The sequence below is a fragment of the Halichoerus grypus genome, chromosome X, assembly GCF_964656455.1.
Source record: "Halichoerus grypus chromosome X, mHalGry1.hap1.1, whole genome shotgun sequence".
Taxonomy (NCBI): domain Eukaryota; kingdom Metazoa; phylum Chordata; class Mammalia; order Carnivora; family Phocidae; genus Halichoerus; species Halichoerus grypus.
The window spans coordinates 32,027,849-32,050,483 of record NC_135727.1 but is presented as its reverse complement, the minus strand read 5'-3'; the positions used below and the strand labels follow the sequence as shown (position 1 = coordinate 32,050,483).

The window sequence follows — 22,635 nt, the reverse complement described above, 5'->3', positions numbered from 1 at the left end:
TTGGGAATAGCTCAAAATTTTTAGTTCAGACTTAATCGGGTCATTTGCAGATAAAGTCAGAAAGATCATGCACATGGCCCTAATGGAATCCTCAAACGATCTTTTCCCAAAACATTATTCCTTTACAGTCCTAGGTCAAGAACAAATCTCTTAGGTCATTTCACGGAATGTCTTCTCATTAGGCAAGATGGATCTTCTTGAAGATCAGGGAAACTGACCTCAGAAATCTAACTCCTCTTAAGGTTTCCACATGTCTGGCAGTTCTTCTGTGGGGAAGGGTGGGGGGGACCGATTAGCATCTTCGATGAACTAATTCCACAGAGACAACCAGCACTGAGTTTGACCAATGAGGTTAGACCTGGTCAAATTATTTTTTTCCTTGAATAAAAGTCATTAATATTAATTAATCCAAACTGCTCAGTGCTCTCAGTTCCGATCACTTGAATCTTGCCCACCAAAAAAAAAAAAATTAATGAAAGTCCAACCAGACAATAATGGGATGCCTCAGACCAAAATGACATTAAATGTTTTTTTATTGAACAAAAAGAGATAAAACATGGAAGTTGAAATCACTGAGCAAAAGCAGCTTCCCACGTGAGGCTGCTGTACTTTGTGCTAAATAACCTTATGAATTGAGAATATACAGAACACATATAATATGCAAGTTACCTCAACAGCAAAGGAGAAGGTGTAGGTTACAGCTTCGGAAGGAAAAATTTGGTCAAGTGACAAATTTAGTTGCTCAAAATTTCTAGCCCTTATCCACCTAAATTCAGTAGGATTCTCCATGTGTGCATTCAGTATGTGCATACTGAATTCCCATTTTAACGGAAGCTGTTTTTGGTAGAAATTTAAAAAGATCTTTCATGTTTATTTGACGTGCCATTCAATTTTTAAAATTTTCTATTTGCTATATGTATGTGTGTGTGTGTGTGTATTTATACACACTTCAGAAACCCCAAACCCTTGTTTCTAAGTAGAGGGGTCATGCTGTTTCTTTTTTTTATTAATATTGATGAGTTTCAGTTATTATTTCTCCTGTGTGTCTAAGAAACTTCATATGTTTTCAATGCACCCACACAGACCGGTGGGTTGACAGATATGTCAAAAATACTTTATGAAAAGAGGGAGGTAGCTCATGCGAGTTGGCAACCTTTTGTCTATTGTGTCCTGTTGGAGCCAGCTGCCTCCCTTTGACATCTCACAGTCAAAGATGAAAGGAAAACTTTTGATTTTGAAGCCTAGTTAGCACAGTTGTACATTTACTATAATCCACCATCAAGTTGGTTTATTGGGCTTTCTAATGTAAGATGACAATACCTTACACCCAATACACAGCATCAAAAAAGTACTGAAGAAACATTTTATAGACAGTATCTTGGGTTTTTTTTGGTTTTTTTTTGTTTTTTTTTTTTGTTTTTTGTATGTTAAACATCAGCTTCAATGGGATACATTTCCAGAATGGTTTTGTTACCACTTTATAAACACTCTAAGCCAAACAAACAGCACAAATAACATCAATGTTGTCTTTTCCCAGTGTCTGTATCAATGACTGGAGGCTAATCCTAACATACGCTACTAAAGGGGGCGCAAAAGAAGAAAATTCTTGACACGTTGCAAAGATAGGACTACAGCATCTTAGTTGTAGGGGGATGATCCTAAGGTGCAGAAAGGGGGGACTCTCTAGAAGGTGATGGTGTGGTTTCTTCGGGCGGGAAAACCGTGAGTGTACAAGCTCGGATGCCACCGAGGGACTCTGGGAGATCAAACACCTTATGCCACTCATCTTTATCGGGGTCATATTTCTGCACTATCTCCACCATACAGCGATTATTCCAGGAATACCCACCGACCACGTAGATCTTATTTTCAAAGACCGCAACCCCAACATCACTCTGCCCCCTTAGCATGGCAGCAATTGGGGTCCACTGGTCAAGGATAGGGGAGTAGTATTCACAGCTTAGGACATCATCATAATCACTCGTGCCTCGGAAGTGGTTACCACCGATGACATAGAGCCTCTCGCCCACCGTACACATGCAGTGCAGACCTCTGACGGTGGTCATCGGCGCCTTCTGGATCCACTTGTCAGTGTCAGGGTCAAAGCACATGAGCTCCTTTTGGAAAGTGTCATGAGTGATTCCTCCTAAAGCATGAACATAGGCATGACAGTAAACAGATTATTACAAAGATGCAAAAGTAAATAAAAGGCTCGCTGTCCCTAGATCATCAACGTCTAGCCACCTATTATGCCATCTTATGGCTTTATCGCTGGTGTGCTTATAAATGTCTGCCACAATAGTACAAGAAGTACTTGCTCTGGGATTAAAAATCCAGAAAGTAACATTTTCAGCTCTTAGAGAACAAAAAAGTGTAGCTTATGTTATTGCAAGGACTTTCTGAAGCCGAGACCCGTGGAATTTAAGAGGCTTTGCTAAATGAAAATAGATTTGGGCCACTTTTAGAGTTGGGTCTGCTGTCAATCTCGTGTATGAAGCATCATGCACTTCTTTTTCTTTAAAAAAAAAAGGCATTTATTTATTTATTTATTTATTTATTTATTTATTTATTTATTTGTCAGAGAGAGAGAGAGAGAGAGCACAAGCAGGGGGAGTGGCAGGCAGAGGGAGAGGGAGAAGCAGGCTCCCATCGAGCAGGGAGCCCGACGTAGGACTCGATCCCAGGACCTTAGGATCATGACGTGAGCCGAAGGCAGATGTTCAACTGACTGAGCCACCCAGGCGCCCCAGCATCACTCACTCCTACTGCTTTGGGGCGAGCACGCCCTGGCAGCTGAGCGCTGGGCTTGGGCATTTTAATTCCAGTTGCCCATTTCTGCACTTAGCACATAAAAATCTCTACTCTCATTATCTCATCAGCATTGGGGCTATGAAGTCAAATCCATCAAAATGCTTTGAAAAGTTGACAGGATTATGCAAATGTCCAAGCCTATAAGACTACTCAACACTGTGTTTTTGTAGAGTTTCTGTTGGGTGGGTGCGGGAAGGTACTGTCTCGTGCTATCGGCACGGACACTTAAAGAAGCCGAATGCTGGGGTGCTTGGGTGGCTCAGTCGTTAGGCGTCTGTCTTTGGCTCAGGTCATGATCCCGGGGTCCTGGGATCGAGCCCCATGTCGGGCTCCCTGCTCGTTGGGAAGCCTGCTTCTCCCTCTCCCACTCCCCCTGCTTGTGTTCCCTCTCTCGCTGTCTCTCTCTGTGTCAAATAAATAAAATCTTCAAAAAAAAAAAAGCCGAAGGCTGAATACATATGGAACCTTGATGCACTGAGTCTGTATCATCTAGAGTGTATTCTGAGGTCACACAGAAATCAGTCTCTACAAGGAAAGTATCAGACTCTGTTCTGCAGATTAGCAAGAGAACTACACAAATTTTCAGCCGTATCAATCAAAGCGCTCCTATCTGGGGACCAGTTGGCAATCACTGTTTCCTCTCTGCTTTTTAGTTTAGTTTTTTTTTTTTTTTTTTTTTTTCTGTACTCTACAGAATTCTCAGGAAGCAAAACGGTGTTTTTTTTTTGTTTGAGATTCAGCTCTGGTCCTACCCTATTCTTGACCGGTGAGGTCATTTATAAAATACACGTTAGCTATGCCAAAGTGCCACGAGAACAATTTCATGTCATTTTTGTCCCCCCAGAGGATCTGGAGCTCTCATTATAATGGCATAGTATCTACACGCATAAAATAGGTAGAGGGTGTAAATCATTGATTAGTGGAGCATATGATTTCCTGGATGGCTCTTTCAGTATAAGACGTCCTGGAGTTGCTCATAAATTTAACACCCCAAACCTATCAATCACCCACTCCAGGCCTTTCGCTGATCCCTCTTGATTACAGATTTCACAAGGCAGCGGCGTTCAGAGACCCAGACCACCATCACCTTAATGCCTCTGTTCTCTAATAATGTAACTGCGGGCCTGGCACTGGCAGGCTCCCGGGAGGGGGAAGATGTGTCAAGAGAAAAATACACACGCATGTGGCCAACATATATATAGGTAATCAGCACAGAATTATTCAGGCAAGGACACCACAGTAGATCCCCTGATAATGCTGAGGAAAAAAGGAAACACCTATTATCAGTCGCACTAAATGACAGCGTGAACATTATTATGCATTACGTGTGAATCAGGAGCAAGCTTATGCACGGTAGAGTTTATATATTAAATAATGATAGATTTCCTCATAGAGCTGAGCTAAATGTAAGCTCAAAATGAATTAAGGGTCGCTACCGGGACTATGAATGGGGGTTGTTGGCCTACAGGGTTCATTAGAGTACAGAGTATGGGGACCAAAAGGCAAGCTGGAGAAGCTGAAGGCTTTCCAGTTTCTTCCAAGTTATGTATTCACAGCACGACTGGTTTGCTGCTAGTCTTATGAACTTCTAGAATACCAAAGGCATCTATACGCAAACATGCACGTACAATATATCTTCTAAAATCACCACAAATTATATTTTGATGATCCCTTTTTCTGGATTCTTTTTCTTTTTTCTTTCTGGATTATTTTTCTAATATTGTATGGAAAGATGGTGCCATAGTTAGAAGTGTACGTATTATATTAATTGCATCTGCATTATAATGGTTTACCTGAAATATACATGACTCCTCCATACACAGTCCCGGCATGGCCATAGTGGGGTTCACTCATTTTGGCAACGTAGGTCCACTCATTTGTTCTTGGATTGTAACACTCCACTGTGGCTGTTGTTTGACGAAAAGAAAAAAAAAAAAAAAGAACAGAAAAGAAAATAATTTATAATTTCAAATTTAGCAATGAGTTATTTTTCCCTTTAGGTAGAATAATAATATTTAAACAACGGAACCGTATCTATTACAGATATGAGATACTCTTTGGGGGTCTCTTTTTTTATTTACTGAGATTATACTACTAAGATGAACCATTAATACATTTTACATTAGACTAGAGACTTATGTAATAATCTAACACATTTCTGTCACTGCAGAAATTGCTAGGGTTTCTTTTCTTCTGGTATCGTGTTACATCTTTCTAATTTGACATTTCTCCCAATTCCTTGCTCTAAATATGTGGGAAGATGAGGGAGCCTGGGTGGCTCAGTCGGTTAAGCGTCTGCCTTCGGCTCAGGTCATGATCCCGGGGCCCTGAGATCGAGTCCCGCATCGGGCTCCCTGCTCAGTGGGGAGTCTGCTTCCCCTTCTGCCCTTCCCCCCGGCTCGTGCTCTCTCTCTCTCTCTCTCGCAAAAATAAACAAAATCTTTACAAAAGATAAATATGCGGGAAGATGAAAAAATCATAAGGAAGAAGAAAAGTCAGTTCTAGGCCCCCCGTGCTGATCCACCATCTAGGAAACAAAGGTTCATAGACAGGAAGCGAAGTCTGAGGCTGAGAATGAACGTATGTATGTATGCACACCGCCTGCCGTATGTGCTGGCTGCCTCTTGCTTTATTTCACATCCAGACTACACAATAGACATTGGTAATAATTTTTCCACATTTCCACATTAAAGTCAATAGTGTGTACCTATCCAATATCATTGTAGCCAGTCACACTCCTACTAGAAGGCGAGTGGCAGCACGACATGAAGGGAAGATTTTTATTGGGGCCACTTCCCTCCAGTAATAAATTTATCATCTTTAACATAAAGTATTTTGGAGAAGTGACCTCAACCTATTTAAATATCACTCTGTTATAACCTCAAGAATAGAACAATGACAGATAGAAAATGTAATCCCTTTTAAAAGGCAGAAAGAAATAGGGCTGTTCCCAGTAGTCTGGTCAAAAGCACAAAGTCTAAGGGCACCTGGCGGGCTCAGTCAGAAGAGCACGTGAGTCTTGATCTTGGGGTCGTGAGTTCGAGCCCTGTGTGGAGTGTAGAGATTACTTAAATCAATAAAACTTTAAAAAAGAAACAAACAAACAGAAACCCCACACAAAGTCTAGGTAGACTTGAAAAGTTTATACTATTTACCACAGATGCTGTCAGCTGGCAACCCGATTTCTTGTCTCCCCTCACCCTGCTTTTTTCTCAGGAACAGAACCACAGCACTGCACACAGGAGTGCTGTGCTAAACTCAACATTCAAATTAGCGGGTTCCCTTGAACCTGGAATTGACCATATGATTAATTCTAGGCAATGAAACGGAAGCAGAAATCTACTGAGTGGGGCCATTCGATCAAGCCACTGGAATACCTAACTGATAAATCATTCCTTGAACAAGATTTCCTATTTAAAAAAAATAATAATAATAACGTGAGAACAGGCAAAACCAGAGAGAAAAAATGAGAGATGCACTTTCTACTCTATTCAACAATTCCATTTCTTCATCAAACTGACTACGCGCAGTACTTATTTCTCACCTAACGACTCCTATATTACACCACTTCTCATCTCCCTTTACTGACTGCTTTTTGCACTGGCTTGAGCTTTACATTTTCAGGCTCATCTCAAAGGCTTTTCCTGTTCTCATTTTGATCTACTGTCTTGTTAGTTTTGTTCATTGCTTTAGGCCTGGACCCTCACCAACTCTATTTCTTCTTCTTCTTTTTTTTTCCTCCCAACTCTATTTCTTCTAAATCCTTCCATTAAGTAGCTGGATCCTGCAAAATCTTTCCCCCAAATAAGAAGAGCTATTGCCACAATTCATGACAAGCTAAAACTGATTACTCTGATACTGGTTTTGGCTCTTTGTAGTCACTGGACATCTTCTCCAATGTTTATTTCCATTTGCCTTTAGCATGACTTTGACTTCATTGACAAGCGCAATCCTACTGAACATACATTATTATCTCTCTCTCTTTCTCTCTCCACTTACAGAGGATCTAGTATATTGATTGGTACTTGGCATCAGCAAAGTAATTAATGGTAGGGTTTTAGCTGATAAAAAAAAAAAGGTAGTCTAATCACACACCCTATCAGTGAAAGGGTTTTTAAAGACTTTCAGAGATCACATTTCTGATGGCAAAGACAGGTTTTACTATAGTTCTATGCTTCCCTTAATGAAAAATTCTGCCTTGAACTTTGAAATTTCTAGAGTGTCACAGTCTGTCCTTATGTCTAATTCAATCTATTTTGATGGAGTTTCCATTAGTTTCCTCCTGTTCTTTTTGGAGTGGAATTAGCGCTTGAACAGCTATTCACTCTTTATGATTATTAAAATTTTCCCATGTAGAAAGATAATGCTGTTCTTCCGTCAGTGAATTAATTGCATTTTTTTCCCTAAGAGGGGTTATAAGAATCCATCTCTATTTTCTCATACAGGAGTAACCTAAGTGTAAGATGGCTATTAACCACCAATAATATAATAACTATGTAATAGTTCATCATCCCTCAACTTTTCTTCTTTGGGCAAAATAATCCATATCCTTTAGTTTTTCCTATCATTTAATATCTACTGTCAACCTCTAGACTGTCTCCATGAAGAATTGTTGTTCTTAGTAAAATCAAGAGTATTTAGTTTTAAAATAGAACACATCCGATTAAAAGTGTATACACACACATGTCCTTATTTTCCATATTCACAAGGCAGTGGGATATAGGCTCGTGCCAACAGCCTTGATAGGGGGAGGGGGCAAGGGATGATGCAAGGGACAAAACAGTGGTTCCATCATAGTCTATGAGAGGTAGGAATGGTAATGAACTAATTAGGAAAGTCTAGAATAGGGTCAGGCAAATTATAGCCTGTCAGCCAAATCCAGCATGCTGCCTGCCTTTTGTATGCCCCACAAGACAAAAATATGAATGGCTTTTACCTTTTTTAAAGAGTTGGGGGGGAAAAAAATCAAAGGAAAAATGTTTTGTGACATATGAAAATCATATGGAATTCAAATGCTGATGTTCCTATAGAAAGCTTCATTGGAACACAGCCTCACCCGTTCATTTATAAATTGTCTATGCTTGCTTTTGCAATACAACAGCAGAAGTGATAAGCTGTGACAAGATCCTATGGCCTACAAAGCTGAAAATACTGATTTTCTGGCCCTTTACAGAATTTCACTGACCCTTATTCTAGAGAATCATCTTCAGTAACCTGGTTGCCTGCAATTTAAATTAGAGACCCTCTCCAATTTAAGAATTACATGGAGGTTGCTTAGTTCACATAAATCATTAAAGATTACTATTTTCTCAGGTGATTCTACTGGAGCCCGGAATTGGTTCCAAGGGATAATGTGGAACTTGTTCTTTTTGAGAGTAGAAAGGGATGAACCCTGAATCACCACCGGAACAATGATGGTTCCCACAGAGGGGCTGTGATCTCTAGAATCTTAAGAGTGCCCGCTGGCGATGTGTTGCTTAATGAAGAAAACTGCAAATCCATGAAGGAATATGGAGGCATTTGATAAATTTCAGTAATTTTATTGCACATTTATTTGAAAAAAGTCTAACACCTTTTTCTATAAGTTATTTCATTACTTGAAAGCTTGACTTATTAATATTTAACAGAAATGAAATCTATCTGAGCTGTCATATTTCTCTTCAATATAGAAAACCTCAATGGAAGATCGATTTCTTAAATGACATAAGTTTGAAAGATGCCAGGAATAACTGACTTCTCTTTCACTTAAGTGACAGCTACTCTAAGCTTCACGTAGTTTCCAATTGTACCCAGTGTCAAAGGAAAGCAGCATTTCTAAGGAATTATATTTCAGCAATATACCAGGCTCACACACACATTAGTAGTATCTTTTTGATGTACTATGGGCTTAGGTCCATCCATACACACTCCATGAAGGGATTTTAAAAGGCCAAATGCATTAAAATGATCTAAAATGTCTTACAAATGCTGCCACTGTTTTCTTTTCATAATTACATCTAGGAAATGGTCATTGCGTATATGAAGAATAAATAATATACTGGTACTAATGAACCAAACTAAATTTTTTTTTTAAGAAAAGATTTTACTTTTAAGTGGTCTCTACACCCAACGTGGGGCTCAAACTTATAACCCTGAGATCAAGAGTCACATCCTCCACCGACTGAGCCAGCCAGGGGCCCCAAACCTATTAAATTGTTAAATGACCCTCCCATCGATCCCCTTTTGCCTGCCACCCACTGCTACCCCCTTCTCTATTTACACAGGCCTATTAATATGGCAATGTAATCAGTTAAGATGGCACTGTGAAGTTACTATAACAGATGTTCTTGTGTGTGTGTGTAGAGGGCATTCCCATAAAAAAAAAAAAAAAAGTTTACGGAGCAGGAGAAATGTTAAAAAAAACCCAGCCTCTGGCTGGAACATTCAGAAATATAAGCAAGGGTCTCTTTAGGACCTAAATCTGCTATTCTGCAAAAACCATGGGTCCAAGAAAACTGGAAAGGGCAAGTGACACATATACAAAGAGAAACATTATTAATAAAGAGAATTCAGAAGAAGTCAACAATACAGAATGTGACACGATTGTTTTAAAACAGTCTATTTCTTGCTCCCAAGTGGGTCTAAAATAGGAAAAACTCAAAGGAGTTGGGGTGGCCTGAAAGTTCTTGTGCAATTAAGATCCAAGATTTCAGTGCACTTAAGCCAATCAACTGATTTTCTAAAAAAAAAAAAACTTCCAATATATTTTAACTTAAAATATTTACTACAGCCAGGCTTTGCTGGGTATGCTGATTTTAAGGCAAACAGTCATTTTCTACAAAAGCGTACTTACTTACAGATTACAGGAGGTAATTTCAAAGGGAAAGAAATGTCATTGGCCTTTAAAGTGGAATTAGAGTTGTTTCTTGGTATTGAGGGTTTGTGTCTATATTACAACCATCTATGTATTTGTGAAACATGCAGTTTACAAATTTAGATAAAAATGGGCCTCTACCATCTAGAGGGGTAATCATTTTTTAGACTATATAAGTCATTATCCTTAGGTTTAAGCTCTGGGAGACTGATTTTAAAACCTAAATATAATCAAATAGTTACTATGAATTAGGAATAGCTCATGAAAAGCACGCTTCTCGTTTCTTTTTACTTTCAAACTGAAACACAGAAGGGGCGCCTGGGTGGCTCAGTCGTTAAGCGTCTGCCTTCGGCTCAGGTCATGATCCCAGGGTCCTGGGATCGAGCCCCGCATCGGGCACCCTGCTCAGCGGGAAGCCTGCTTCTCCCTCTCCCGCTCTCCCTGCTTGTGTTCCCCTCTCTCGCTGTGTCTCTCTGTCAAATAAATAAATAAAAATCTTTAAAAAAAAAACCTGAAACTCAGAAGACTATTTTTAATAAGAGATGGAGGGTGTGATTTCTGAAGGTCATGAGCAAGGAAGGCAGCCACTTGCCCAACGGCGTCGTCTACTTCTCGTTCCCAAATGAGTATAACATGGCAAGAGCTCAGCAAAAGAAAGCCTCTAGCTTCTTGGTTTTATGTAATGACTCTCCTTGGCCTGAAGATGATAAATTCTCAGAAGAATAAGGCCTCTAATTAATAGGAGGAATGATATATTGAAGACTGCATATTAACAGGGGTGATAACATCAATAAGCAAGCACTGACTAAGAAATTGGAGCTATTTCCCTTGAGGAAAGAAGGTCTGAAATGACCACACACTGCCAGGACTGATGACCTATAATTCGTAAACTTGGAAAGATTATCTTATACAAGCGGTTTTCCTAAGAAAGTGCCAAATCACTAGTTGCAGCTTCTGAATATTTCCAGACACCCTCCATTTAAAATAGTATCACAAGAAAATAACGTGTGTGGGCTGAGTGAGGAGACCTGAAATGACAATTCGACACGACGGGTACTGATCCCTCAAATGCATTTTAAAGCCTGATTATTAAAATATATTGGGCAATCTGTGTGGTTCATGATAAGGATCCCGAGTCCTGCCTTTTGGAGAGCCCGGTCTTAGAAAAAAATATCACTGCAACAACAAAGGAAAAAAAAACTGTAGGTAGGAAAGAGCAGTAACATTAAGACGTCACTAACGAGAAAGGGCTTGATCAGCTGGAGAGTATAAGAGCTGAGAGCAGTTCTTTTGGCCTCCAATGAATAACTTATTCTTAAATCCATTAAGCTACCAAGAAAAAGATGCTGATAGTCACTCTGAATTGATCCAGAGCCAAGGCCAATATTTTCCACGTTCCCAGCATTACAGAGCCTGGACTACTGGTCAACTACAAGGACTCCGGTCATTGCAGCATAAAAGAGGGGGTGAAAAAAAGAGGCCAAACGATGACGGTAATGACAGATATGGAAGGCATGACAGAAAATGGGGTCTTCCTGACTTCTTTTTGGACAGCTATCTTACTCCAATTTCACCTAAAATAACAAAATTAGTGTTCATTTATGGAGCCAAAGTACTGTTCTACGTTAACTGCACTTGTGACCAATCTTCAATTAGGGAGACAAAAAAAGTGGCCCCATCTAATGAAGCTTACCAGAGCAGTTTACAGTGAAGAAAACTGTTTGGTATTTCACTAAGAGAGAATGATTTTTTTTTTTAATGATTTTATTTATTTATTTGAGAGAGAGCAAGAACATGAGTGGGGAGGGGAGGGGGGAAGAACAGAGGGAGAGGGACAAGCAGACTCCCGTGCTGAGCATGGAGCCCGACGCAGGACTCGATCTCATGACCTGAGCTGAAATCAAGAGTCGGACGCTTAACTGACTGAGCCACCTGGGTGCCCCAAGAGAGAATGATTTTTAAAACTGATAGTCACAGATCACATTACTCAGAGTAAATACATTTTGGATAATACTGAACTTTGTACATTTAATTGACAAAGAAAATGATCTTACTATGGTGGTCAAGGGTAATAGATTACCTAATAGATACCCTAGGATAGGGTAAAAGATTATGTAAACGAAGAAACGATAACAGTCAGTCCTCTGTAAGGAAGGATTTTAACCTGTACAATAAAGTATTATGTGGGCTTTTAAAAATGGAAAATAAGGAAACATGCCAAACTTCTGTCCGAGATTCTATTAGTATTTAAATTAGCAGAATATACTTTGTAGTTACACTGTCAAGATGAAAACCATATATACTGCCAAATAAAATATTCTGCAACATACTGATATATTCCTAAGATATAATTTGTACCCTGGCCAACAACATAAATCCGGATTAGGCATATAGATTGTCTCAGATATTTCCTGAGCCAAACAGTTTAAATGAAACCCTAGCTACATTTTTCTCTTTAATTTTATAGAACTGCTTATTTTATGATTTAACGAGAATTTGGGGGTAAAGAAATCAGTCTCTATGTTTAACAGAAATGCACACACTTACGCAGTTCACCAGCTGCGTTTCGCCCACCGACAGCATACAGATATCCTTTGAGGGCACTTAGGTGGAAGAAGGTGCGCTTTTCATTTAAAGACGCAACCTGCATCCATTTATTGTAGCGAGGATCAAATCTGAAGACTGTATCGACCGCCGTTTTTCCTTTTGTGTCATAATTACTCTGTCCACCGACGACATAGAGGAAATTTCCAATGACAGCGATGCCATGCTGGTACCTTGGGGCATCCATGGGGGCTAACGATTTCCATTCATGGGCCTTTTCATCATACATGCGCAATTCCTTGCTGACAACCAGCTGCTGCCTCAGCACTCCTCCAAGCGTGACCAAATGAGTGGTGTCAGACCGAATGGCAGTCCTGTCTGACTGCATCACTGGCTGCATGTACGGCATCATTTGGTAATTGCTGGCTTCCAAAAGCAGATTCACACAGGTATTGTCAGTTCTCATGAAATCCACGGTTTGCACATAATTAATGAGCTCCTGCGGTGTCATCAGTGGAAATCGTATGTTCTTCATTAATTTTGCAGCAAAGTCCATCCGAGGCTCTTCTAGGCGTAGCCAGCGACAGGTAGCCTTAAAGAGCTCAAGTTCAGTGCAGTGCTTAAGGCTATTGCTGGAAAGCACAAAGGCGAGACGCTCGAAAGGGAGTTTCAAGAACTCCCCAGTGCTCAGCAATGCAGGAAAATTCTTCAGGACGAAACTGTTGACGTATTTATCCACTTCTGTCAGATTGTAGGTGTTGGCAATCCGACCAACTTCGACACAATTGTCTAAAGTGACCTATTAAACCAGTAAAAAAAAAAATTAAAATGCTACCAATTTCATGACACTCACATTCTGGATAACAGAAATACCTGTTCTAGAAGAAGAGTCAACTAAGCTTTTTACTGTCCATAGAGATGCAAATAAAAATTCTTACCTAAATACATTAATGATCTAAAGAGAATTCACAAACCACCTTTACCTAATCCGATAGAAAGGTAACTAAAAGAAAATTATCTACATCATATCAACAAGAGAAAGGATAAAAACCCTATGATTATTTCAATAGATGAAGAAAAAAAGCATCTGACAAAGTACAATGTCCATTCATAATAAAAACCCTCAACAAAGTACGTTTAGAGGGAAAATACCTCAAACATAATAAAGGCCATATATGAAAAACCCACAGCTGACATCACACTCAATGGGGAAAAACTGAAAGTTTCTCCCCTGAGATCAAGAACAGGACAAGGATGTCTCCTCTCACCACTTTTATTCAACACAGTACTGGAAGTCCTAGCCACAGCAATCAGACGAGAAAAAGAAATAAAAGGTATCCAAATTGGCAAGGAAGAAGTAAAACTGTCAATATTTGCAGATGACGTGATATTATATATAGAAAACCCTAAAGACTCCACCAAAAAACTACTAGAACTGATAAATGAATTCAGTAAGGTCACAGGATACAAAATCAATATACTGAAACCCACTGTATTTCTATATACTAACAATGAAGTAGCAAAATGAGAAATTAAGAAAACAATCCCATTTACAATTACACCAAAAATAACAAAATACCTAGAAATAAACTTAACTGAGGAGGTAAAAGACCTGTACTCTGAAAACTATAAAACATTCATGACAAAAAATTGAAGATGACACAAATGGAAAGATTATCCATGTTCATGGATTGCAAGAATAAATATTGTTAAACAGTCCATACCACCCAAAGCACCAAAGCAATCTACACATTTAATGCAATCCCTATCAAAATACCAACAGCATTTTTCACAGAACTAGAAAAAACAATCCTAAAATTTGTATGGAACCAAAAAAGACCCTGAATAGCCAAAGCAATCTTGAAAAAGAAAAACAAGGCTGGAGACATCACAATTCCAGACTTCAAGTTATATTACAAAGCTGTAGTCATCAACACAGTATGGTACTGGCACAAAAACAGACACATAGATCAATGGAACAGAATAGAAAACCCAGAAATAAACTCATGATTATATAGTCTATTAATCTTTGACAAAGGAGCAAGAACATGCAATGGGAAAATGACAGTCTCCTCAACAAATGGTGTTGGGAAAACTGGACAGCTACATGAAAAAGAATGAAACTGGACCACTTTCATACACAAAAGTAAACTCAAAACGGATTAAAGGCCTAAAAGTGAGACCTGAAACCATACAAATCCTAGAAGAGAGCACAGGCAGTAATTTCTTTGACATCAGCTGTAGCAACATTTTTCTAGATATATCTCCTGAGGCAAGGGAAAACACAAGCAAAAATAAACTATTGGGACTATGTCAAAATAAAAACTTCTGTACAGCAAAGGAAATAAATAGTCAACAAAACAAAAAGACAACCTACTGAATGGGAAGAGATATTTGCAAATAACATATCCAAAAAAGGGTTAGTATCCAAAATATATAAAGAATTTATACAACTCACACCAAGAAAACACGAATAGTCTGATTAAAATATGGGCAGAAGACAGGAACAGACATTTCTCCAAATAAGGCATTCAGATGGCCAACAGACACATGAAAAGATGCTCAACATCACTCATCATCAGGGAAATGCAAGTCAAAGCCACAATGAGATATCACCTCACACCTGTCAGAATGGCTAAAGTCAAAAGCACAAGAAACAACAAGTGTTGGTGAGGACATGGAGCAAAAGGAACACTCATGCACTGTTGGTGGAAATGCAAACTGGTGCAGCCAATATGGAGAACAGTATGGAGGTTCCTCAGAAAAGTAAAAATAGAACTATCATATGATTCAGTAATTGCACTACTGGGTACTGACCCAAGGAATATGAAAACACTAACTTGAAAGGATATGTGCACCCCTATGATTATTGCAGCATTATTCACAATAGCCAAATTATGGAAGCAGCCCAATGTCCATCCATAGATGAATGGATAAAGAAGATGTGGTGTACACACACACACACACACACACACAGGAATATTATTCAGCCATAAAAAAGAATGAAATCTGGCCATTTTGCAACAACATGGATGGATCTAAAGAGTATAATGGTAAGCAAAATAAGTCAGAGAAAGACAAATACCATATGATTTCACTCATATGTGGAATTTAAGAAACAGAACAAATGAATGAAGAAAAAAGAGACAAAACAAAAAACGGATTCTTAACTATACAGAACAAACAGATGGTTACCAGAGGGGAGGTGGTTGGGGGGGGGGGATGGGTGAAACAGGTGAGGGGGATTAAGAGTATACTTATCTTGATGAGCATTGAGTAATGTACAGAATTGCTGAATCAGTATATTGTACACCTGAAACTTATGTAACACTGTATGTCAACTATATTGGAATTAAAATTAAAAAAAGAAGTGGATAATAAATATTTATTGAATACTGAAAAATTTAAAAAGTATCAAAATCAGTACATTAGAAGTTACCCTAAGAAACAATGTTTTAAGTTGGTTATGGCCAAAATAATTCCCTTTCTCTTCTTGAAAATGTGTGTTCCCTCTCAAAAAAAAATACGAAATGAAATTCCGGCTAGATGGAAATTTTGGAAAAATAGAGGGTTATTCTATTTTGGTTCACCTTAATCCACTTCTTAGTCAGGATTCTTAAAAGTTACATTGCTAGCAGATCCACAAACAGAAAATCTCTAATACAGGATCTCTAGATTTCTCTTTCATGCAAACAGTCACGGTTCATTACTGTAATTCATTTTGATTCCTTCAAAAGTTATTGTTTCTAATGAAGGTAATTTAATAAGGCAATTATTCCTAGGGTGAAGTTATTTTCACATTATTTATGTGGAAATACAAGGAAAGGAATCACTTTGGTGAGGATTGGAACAGGTGTATCTCCATCAAATTTACTCATGACATAGTTAATTTCTGGTGTCTATGATGATGGCTTGCCACAGTTTCCCTTGGCAATTCTCTTACTCCCAGCATAATCTAGCTCTGCCTGGAGTCAAAATGAGCCTAGAAAAGTCTCCCCTGCACAGATGACAATGTAGCAAAAACGGAAAATAGGAAAAGGAGACAAGTGATGGAGAGGCCCATCTTCAGCAAGAGCTCTTTCTGATGCTTTCATAACTGGTCAAAAGTGAAAACAGGAAAATCATATCAGCAAATATTATGCAAGGAATAAATCACTGAAACAAGCCTACCATACAAATACCTGTGTGTGTATACAAACACACAAGCAGGTCACAGGCAAAGGACTCAGTTTTCTCTTAATTTTCTCAGTGTGTGTATTCACGTATGTCATGTAAACTTCACGAACGAAACTGCATTGTTAACAGATTGGCAGATGATTAAGAGAAAATTGGCTAATCCTTGTATTATCCTTTTATTTAAAAGCTGAAAAGAGACTAAAATAATTACTCCTCTGCATAAAATATCAGCCCAGTTAAGACATATCATCACTGAAAGCTCAAAGGTTAAGACACACACACAAGGCTATTTTCATAGATTGATTACTCAGGAAGAATTTGAACAATTTTAAGCAGCTGGTTTGCTTTATGGGAATCGCCAAAAAATTTTAATTGCTTATTATCCTTAATAGCTATATATTAAAAAATAGTTAAAACACAATTGCAACACAGAAGAAGTAGGAAAAATAAAGTAAGAAATTAGGGGCCTTTTGAAATACACAGTTTCACACCATTCAGTACCTTGGATTTCCAATGTGGTTAATAAAAAGTACATTTCAATCCAATTTTAGGCGTGGCAGGTTGGCGTCTCATAAAAGTTTTCATTGTGTAAATGAAGTTACAGTGAATTCCCAGTTGCCCAAATCACCTCGGGTGGCAGGAATTAGTATCTGGGGTAATGAGTCCACTTTCTGGAGCAGGAAAGAAGTAGCCTTTCCCCAGAGCAAAGGGTAATTTGCACTTTTGAACACATTGACTAGTATGGATAAGCAAAAGTTGATGAGAACACAAAATTAACTATTCCCAAGTTTGCAGATTCTCACCATTACGGATACAATTACAAATAAAAACGACAAAAAAAATGGGTACTTCAAATAGGCAAAATGATACCATCAGTTGTTGGTCACCAAATATAAGTCTAAATTTATAGCATATAAAACAAACAGAGATAAAAAATTAAAAACCAAACTGTGTAATTTAGAAATGGGATCAAGGTATTTACTTCCTTCCCCTTTTCCCCCTTCAACTTTATCCAGTAGGAAGACAATTACTAAAATAACAGCATAAAAAAAAAACCTACCTTTGATTTAAGGGCATTTGGAAAATATCCTCTATATATCGGTATGCTCAGAGACAGATACACAAAACTGCAAAAGACTGTGACAGACCACCTAGTACATACGGGTAGCTGCCTACTCTTTTCTTAAAAATCACCAGAGAAAGGTATTTCATAACCTCCCAAACTGTCATTTTCTTGATGGAAGGACTAGGATTTTCTATACCCCATGTACTATAGGAATCACACTGTGGGTATATAACAAAGGTTAAACACTAATTATCAGCAATATAAAAATTAAGGATGTGATGATAGATACAACTAAAAATAGAATACATTTTGAATATAAAACATTACCAAACCCTTAATTTTAAAATGAAACTCAGATAAAAACTATGTAATAGAAAATTAGTTGTTTTTGAAGTGCCTGTCATCAAAGCTAAAACAATTAATCATAGATTATAGGGATTATAGAAGCAAAGTCTAGAATAACAGTTAACAATATAAGCAGATCAAAATGATGGAATAATGGTAAACGATTTTGGAAAAATACACGATTATTCAATTATGGCTCATTTTCATCCACCTCTCAGTCATGATTCTTAAAAGTGCTTCAGTTAGCATATATGCAAACATTTAGCCTAGACAGTATTTAAATAATGGATACGTGCAGTAATGTAACATTTAACAAAATTCTTGTACATTACATTTTGAAATATAAAATATGAAGTTTAAAGTTTATTTTAAAAAAAAACAGCTCATAAGTAGAAAGAACTCTAATTTCATCTGAATATAACACCTGTCTGCGGGAAGCCTGCTTCTCCCTCTCCCACTCCCCTTGCTTGTGTTCCCTCTCTCGCTGTGTCTCTGTCAAATAAATAAAATCTTAAAAAAAAAAAAAAAAAGAATATAAAACCTGGCCGAAATTCCAAAGAAGAGCTGTTACAGACATGAATTCAAATATATATTAGTGTTTTAAAGGATAGAGAAGCAAAAAAAGGACAAAATTTCTCAACCACTTATGAGAACCAATAAAATTGCTTTTAAAAATAATCAAGTGCACATTTAGCTTTCCTTGATATAAAATATTATAAATTATTCTACTGTAATCAAAGAACCTTCCTAGGTCACCCTAAAGGCAGTTCCAGGCATCATAATTTTCCAAGTGGTAGTCTCATTAACATAGTTACTCACTGCTACTATATTAAATTGTTCAAATCACACTCAATGCACCCAAACATTCCATTACCATAACATGATATTTCAATGACAGGCTTCATCAGCAATCTGTGATGTTATTTTGTTGAAGATCAATGCGTTACACGAATAAACTTCCACTTAGGAAAAAAGCAAAAACGAAAACGAGTATCTGCTTTTGTACCCTCAAGGAAAAGCAAAGACTAAGAAGTTAGTTGACAAATTTGGGGGGGGACTCCTCAGATAGTCAATGCACCAGATTCTCCTTCGTGCTATCTAGTTTATTAAAATGGCAACCTGACATCAACTACAACCAATGCAGAGAGAGAGAAAGCAAGTCCACAGACTGGGAAGAAATCAAATAAGCTACTTTGGGGCAGGGGTGGGGGGGGCGGGCAGAGGATATAAGAGACATCTTGTCCCAGGCCTCCTTCCACAGGTGGGAACATCACAGGACACAGGGAAGGGACCTTTTGGTAAGAAGAACAAAAAGATGATTAAAAACCAAAAACTTTTCTGTCTCAGTCTTTGTCTTTCTTCAAATTCTAACAGCCATCTGAGGGGAATACTGATGGTGTGTCTCCAGCTTGGGGGATCCAATTGTCTTACTGCTTTGCACTCTGAATGCATGTCCCTTCTTGGATACAATATTACGTATTATAATGGTCATGGGAGAATGGATTGGTTTGAGCCCAGGTTGGGCCTCTTCTTCCCCTACGGAGTCCCACATGGCAGATGGGCAAGAATGCGGTGATTCAAGTTACAGGCAGGAATAATATTTAGAATATTTAACAATCAGTACAGTCTGGGTACCAGCTAGTGAGAATAGATGCTCAACCATAAACAACCAGTATCTGGGTATTACTCGCTGAATGTCTGCCTTGACAATAAGGAAGTCAAGAATGGTTTGGTTGGGGGAGGGGAGGAAGAGTTTTGATTCATTGTAAAATTATCTATACCATTTTTCCTCTGATTTGCATTAAACCTCCCCAAAGGCAAAAAAATTATCTGAAAAGACATGTTTGTTAATTTTTATGGGCAAATCCAATTTAGATCAAACAAGGAATGTGAAATATAATTACCATACAGGAAATTCTGACATCAAGAAGAACATTCCCAAAGCTTGCTGCTGATATCATCATTGAATAGCAAAAGAAACTGTCTTTTCCAATAACTTATTCTGATTTCCTTCGTTATTCCCTTGAGAGAACTCCTTTTCTCTGCCTTTTGCCTCTCCCATGTATGCACCTCCTTTCTTTTCTTTGTATTTTAAAGATATATGTTATTTGAGAGACAGAGAGAGGGTGGGGAGGGGCAGAGGGAGAGGGAGAGACAGAAAACCTCAAGCAGACTCCCTACTAAGCATGGAGCCCGATGTGGGGCTTGATCCGGCGATGCTGAGATCATGACCTGAGCCGAAACCAAGAGTGGGACACTTAACCGACTGAGCCACCCAGGCGCCCCTCACCTCTTTTGTTTTCCACTGTCGCTAATTCTTTATTACCCCCAGTCGCCTCAATAAAATTTCTCTACATTTCATTGTGACCTCCCCACCCCGATCAGTGATAATAAATCTACAAGGGGAACCAATGCTATAAACACATCAAGGAAAAAAAACACACACACACACAACTTCAAATGAGTTTAAAGAAAGTCTAAAGCACAATGGCATCTTCCTTCTCTGATTAAATATGCTTTTATAGAAAAAGAAAATGGTTTTTTTGCCGACCTTCATTCTGGTTTGTTTATTCTGGATAACTGTATACTTAAATTATAACATTTCCAGTTCAATGACAAATGTCCTCCTTCAGGAACCTTATGTTAAAACTTGGGTTTTGCTGGCCAGCCTGCAGTCCTCTGTAACAGTAATTCCGTGGGGCAAATGCTAGATGTCACACATTCCAAGTAGCAGACAAATGATAAACAAACAATTTAACCACAACCTGCTTGTAAATCAGGGAATGGCTGCACAGCATTTAGCATGCTGTAGTTACACAATGTCCTAAAGACAAAAACAGATGTCATTTTTCGGCCCGTAACTAGACAAAGGTAATTTTCCATCATCTCCATGATATACAAGTGAATGTTTTTAGTTTAACAGACAGTTTTACCTACTCTGCTTTACATCCTTTGCTCTTATCTCTTTGTATAGTTTTCTTTTCTACAACTGGCCAGAAAGTGACATAGCGAGAACAAAAGCACCAGATCCCATAAACTATAATACTAATTAACACCTTAAGAGAAAAGCATTACTGCAAAAGATGACCACGTTGGCCGGGGAGTGGTTCTTGTTCTATGGAGCCTGGTGCTCCGTTCTAGAACACTGGTGCTTCTACCTCACCAAAGGTGAGGGTGGCTATATTATCGTATTTAAAGTTATCATTCAAGGGGCACTTGGGTGGCTCAGTCGGTTGAGTGTCTGACTCCTGATTTCGGCTCAGGTCATGATCTCAGGGTCAAGGGATTGAGCCCCGAGTGGGGCTCCGCGCTCCGCAGGGAGTCTGCTGGAGATTCTCTCCCTCTCCCTCTGCTCTTCCCCCCTTTTGTACTCTCTCTCTCTCAAATAAATAAATCTTTAAAGCTGTCACTCAAAACTACCATAAAAATGTTTTGTGAGTTATTTGCTGAGTCACATTTTCGCCTACATAAATGGTTAAGAATGGGATAGACTATAGATGTACTGGAAGCTAACTTTTCTTTCTAAAAGCTCAAACCCAAGTAGTGTCTTGTTTATGTGAAGTATAATCACACCATATCATTAAAAACATAAACCTGGGGCGCCTGGGTGGCTTAGTCGGTTAAGCGTCTGCCTTCGGCTTGGGTCATGATCCCAGGGTCCTGGGATCAAGCCCCGTGTCGGGCTCCCTGCTCAACGGGGAGACTGCTTCTCCCTCTCCTCCCTGCTCCTACTTTCTCTCTCCAATAAATAAATAAAATCTTTAAAAAATAAAAAAATAAAAATAAAAACATAAATCTATTCACTCAAAACCTTTGGTTTAAGCACACAATCCTTAAAACATGAGATTGTTCTATTTAAAAACTATCCATAAAACTTAGCTTGTGGGAAAACTCAAAACAAATCTACCTTTGAAAAATACATTATCTCGAAACTTCCAGTTCTTATAAGTAGAAAAGACACCCAAGGGCTACTCTTTTGCCTGATCCACTTGATTGCTGAGAAGGAAACAGGAAATTGTTAAACAGAGTAAGGCTGAACATTTAACTAAGAAATAGAACGCATGAAAGAAGGATAAAGGAAAAGTTGGATTTTATATAATCCTTATGCTAATAATCTACCAACTGTTCTCAAAAATCATCATGGATTCTGAGACGGAATATTTCCACAGTAAAATCATGCAGACATATCCTTAGCAAACAGGATGAAAGACAGGTAAACAGAATGGTGCTAAGAAAAGAGGTGTTTCCTCAGAGCTCATAGAAAGTTCTAAAACCAAGAGAAGGAGGAATAAACTATACCACAGGTAAGCTTTGTCTGAGACAAGCCTCTTCTCCATTAGAAATGGGTTTTAGGATGTCTGCAGAGGACACTAGAAATGAAGAATTTAATCTTTAAGACAATATTAAGTGTTCATAAAAATGAAGAAATTTCCAAACAGGTAAAACACACAGTTATAATAAATGTTTCAAACAGGTGAAAGAATCAACATTCTAATTACAGAAAATTTATCACTATTGCAAAATTACTGTGATGTCATCTTTAAATAAACTTGTTTTAGAGTTTTCTAGAACAAAATTGTTTTCTAATACTGTTACTTTGACAACTGTATGTTTTTATGACTTTTCATAAATCATGCTTTATTCCATTTGGTCCTTTTCTTTCAGGTAAAGGAACAGATCACAACCAATATCTAAAGTTATAAGTACTAAATTCTGGTATTAGAGAAGAAGTCGACAATAAATGTCTATTACTAATGATTAGTTCCAAAGAATCACCACACTGTACCTAGTTTGGCTCAGGATGACCAGGTGTTGCTGAGATCAGTGTAAAGCAATGTTA

At 38.3% G+C, this 22,635-nt stretch overlaps 1 protein-coding gene across 10 annotated transcripts in view; it reads right to left on the bottom strand.

Annotated features, from left to right (window-relative positions):
• Window positions 1-515: 515 nt before the first annotated feature.
• KLHL13 (kelch like family member 13) overlaps window positions 516-22,635 on the bottom strand; it is a 203,983-nt gene continuing 181,863 nt past the window's right edge. For all 10 annotated transcript variants that reach the window (XM_078065136.1, XM_078065128.1, XM_078065135.1 and 7 more), the window contains 3 exons: window positions 12,212-13,007; window positions 4,605-4,718; window positions 516-2,146 (listed from right to left, as the gene is read on the bottom strand). In XM_078065136.1, the coding sequence (XP_077921262.1) occupies window positions 1,659-2,146; window positions 4,605-4,718; window positions 12,212-13,007 (1,398 nt within the window). In that variant the 3' untranslated portion in view covers window positions 516-1,658. The remainder of the gene's footprint in view (window positions 2,147-4,604; window positions 4,719-12,211; window positions 13,008-22,635) is intronic.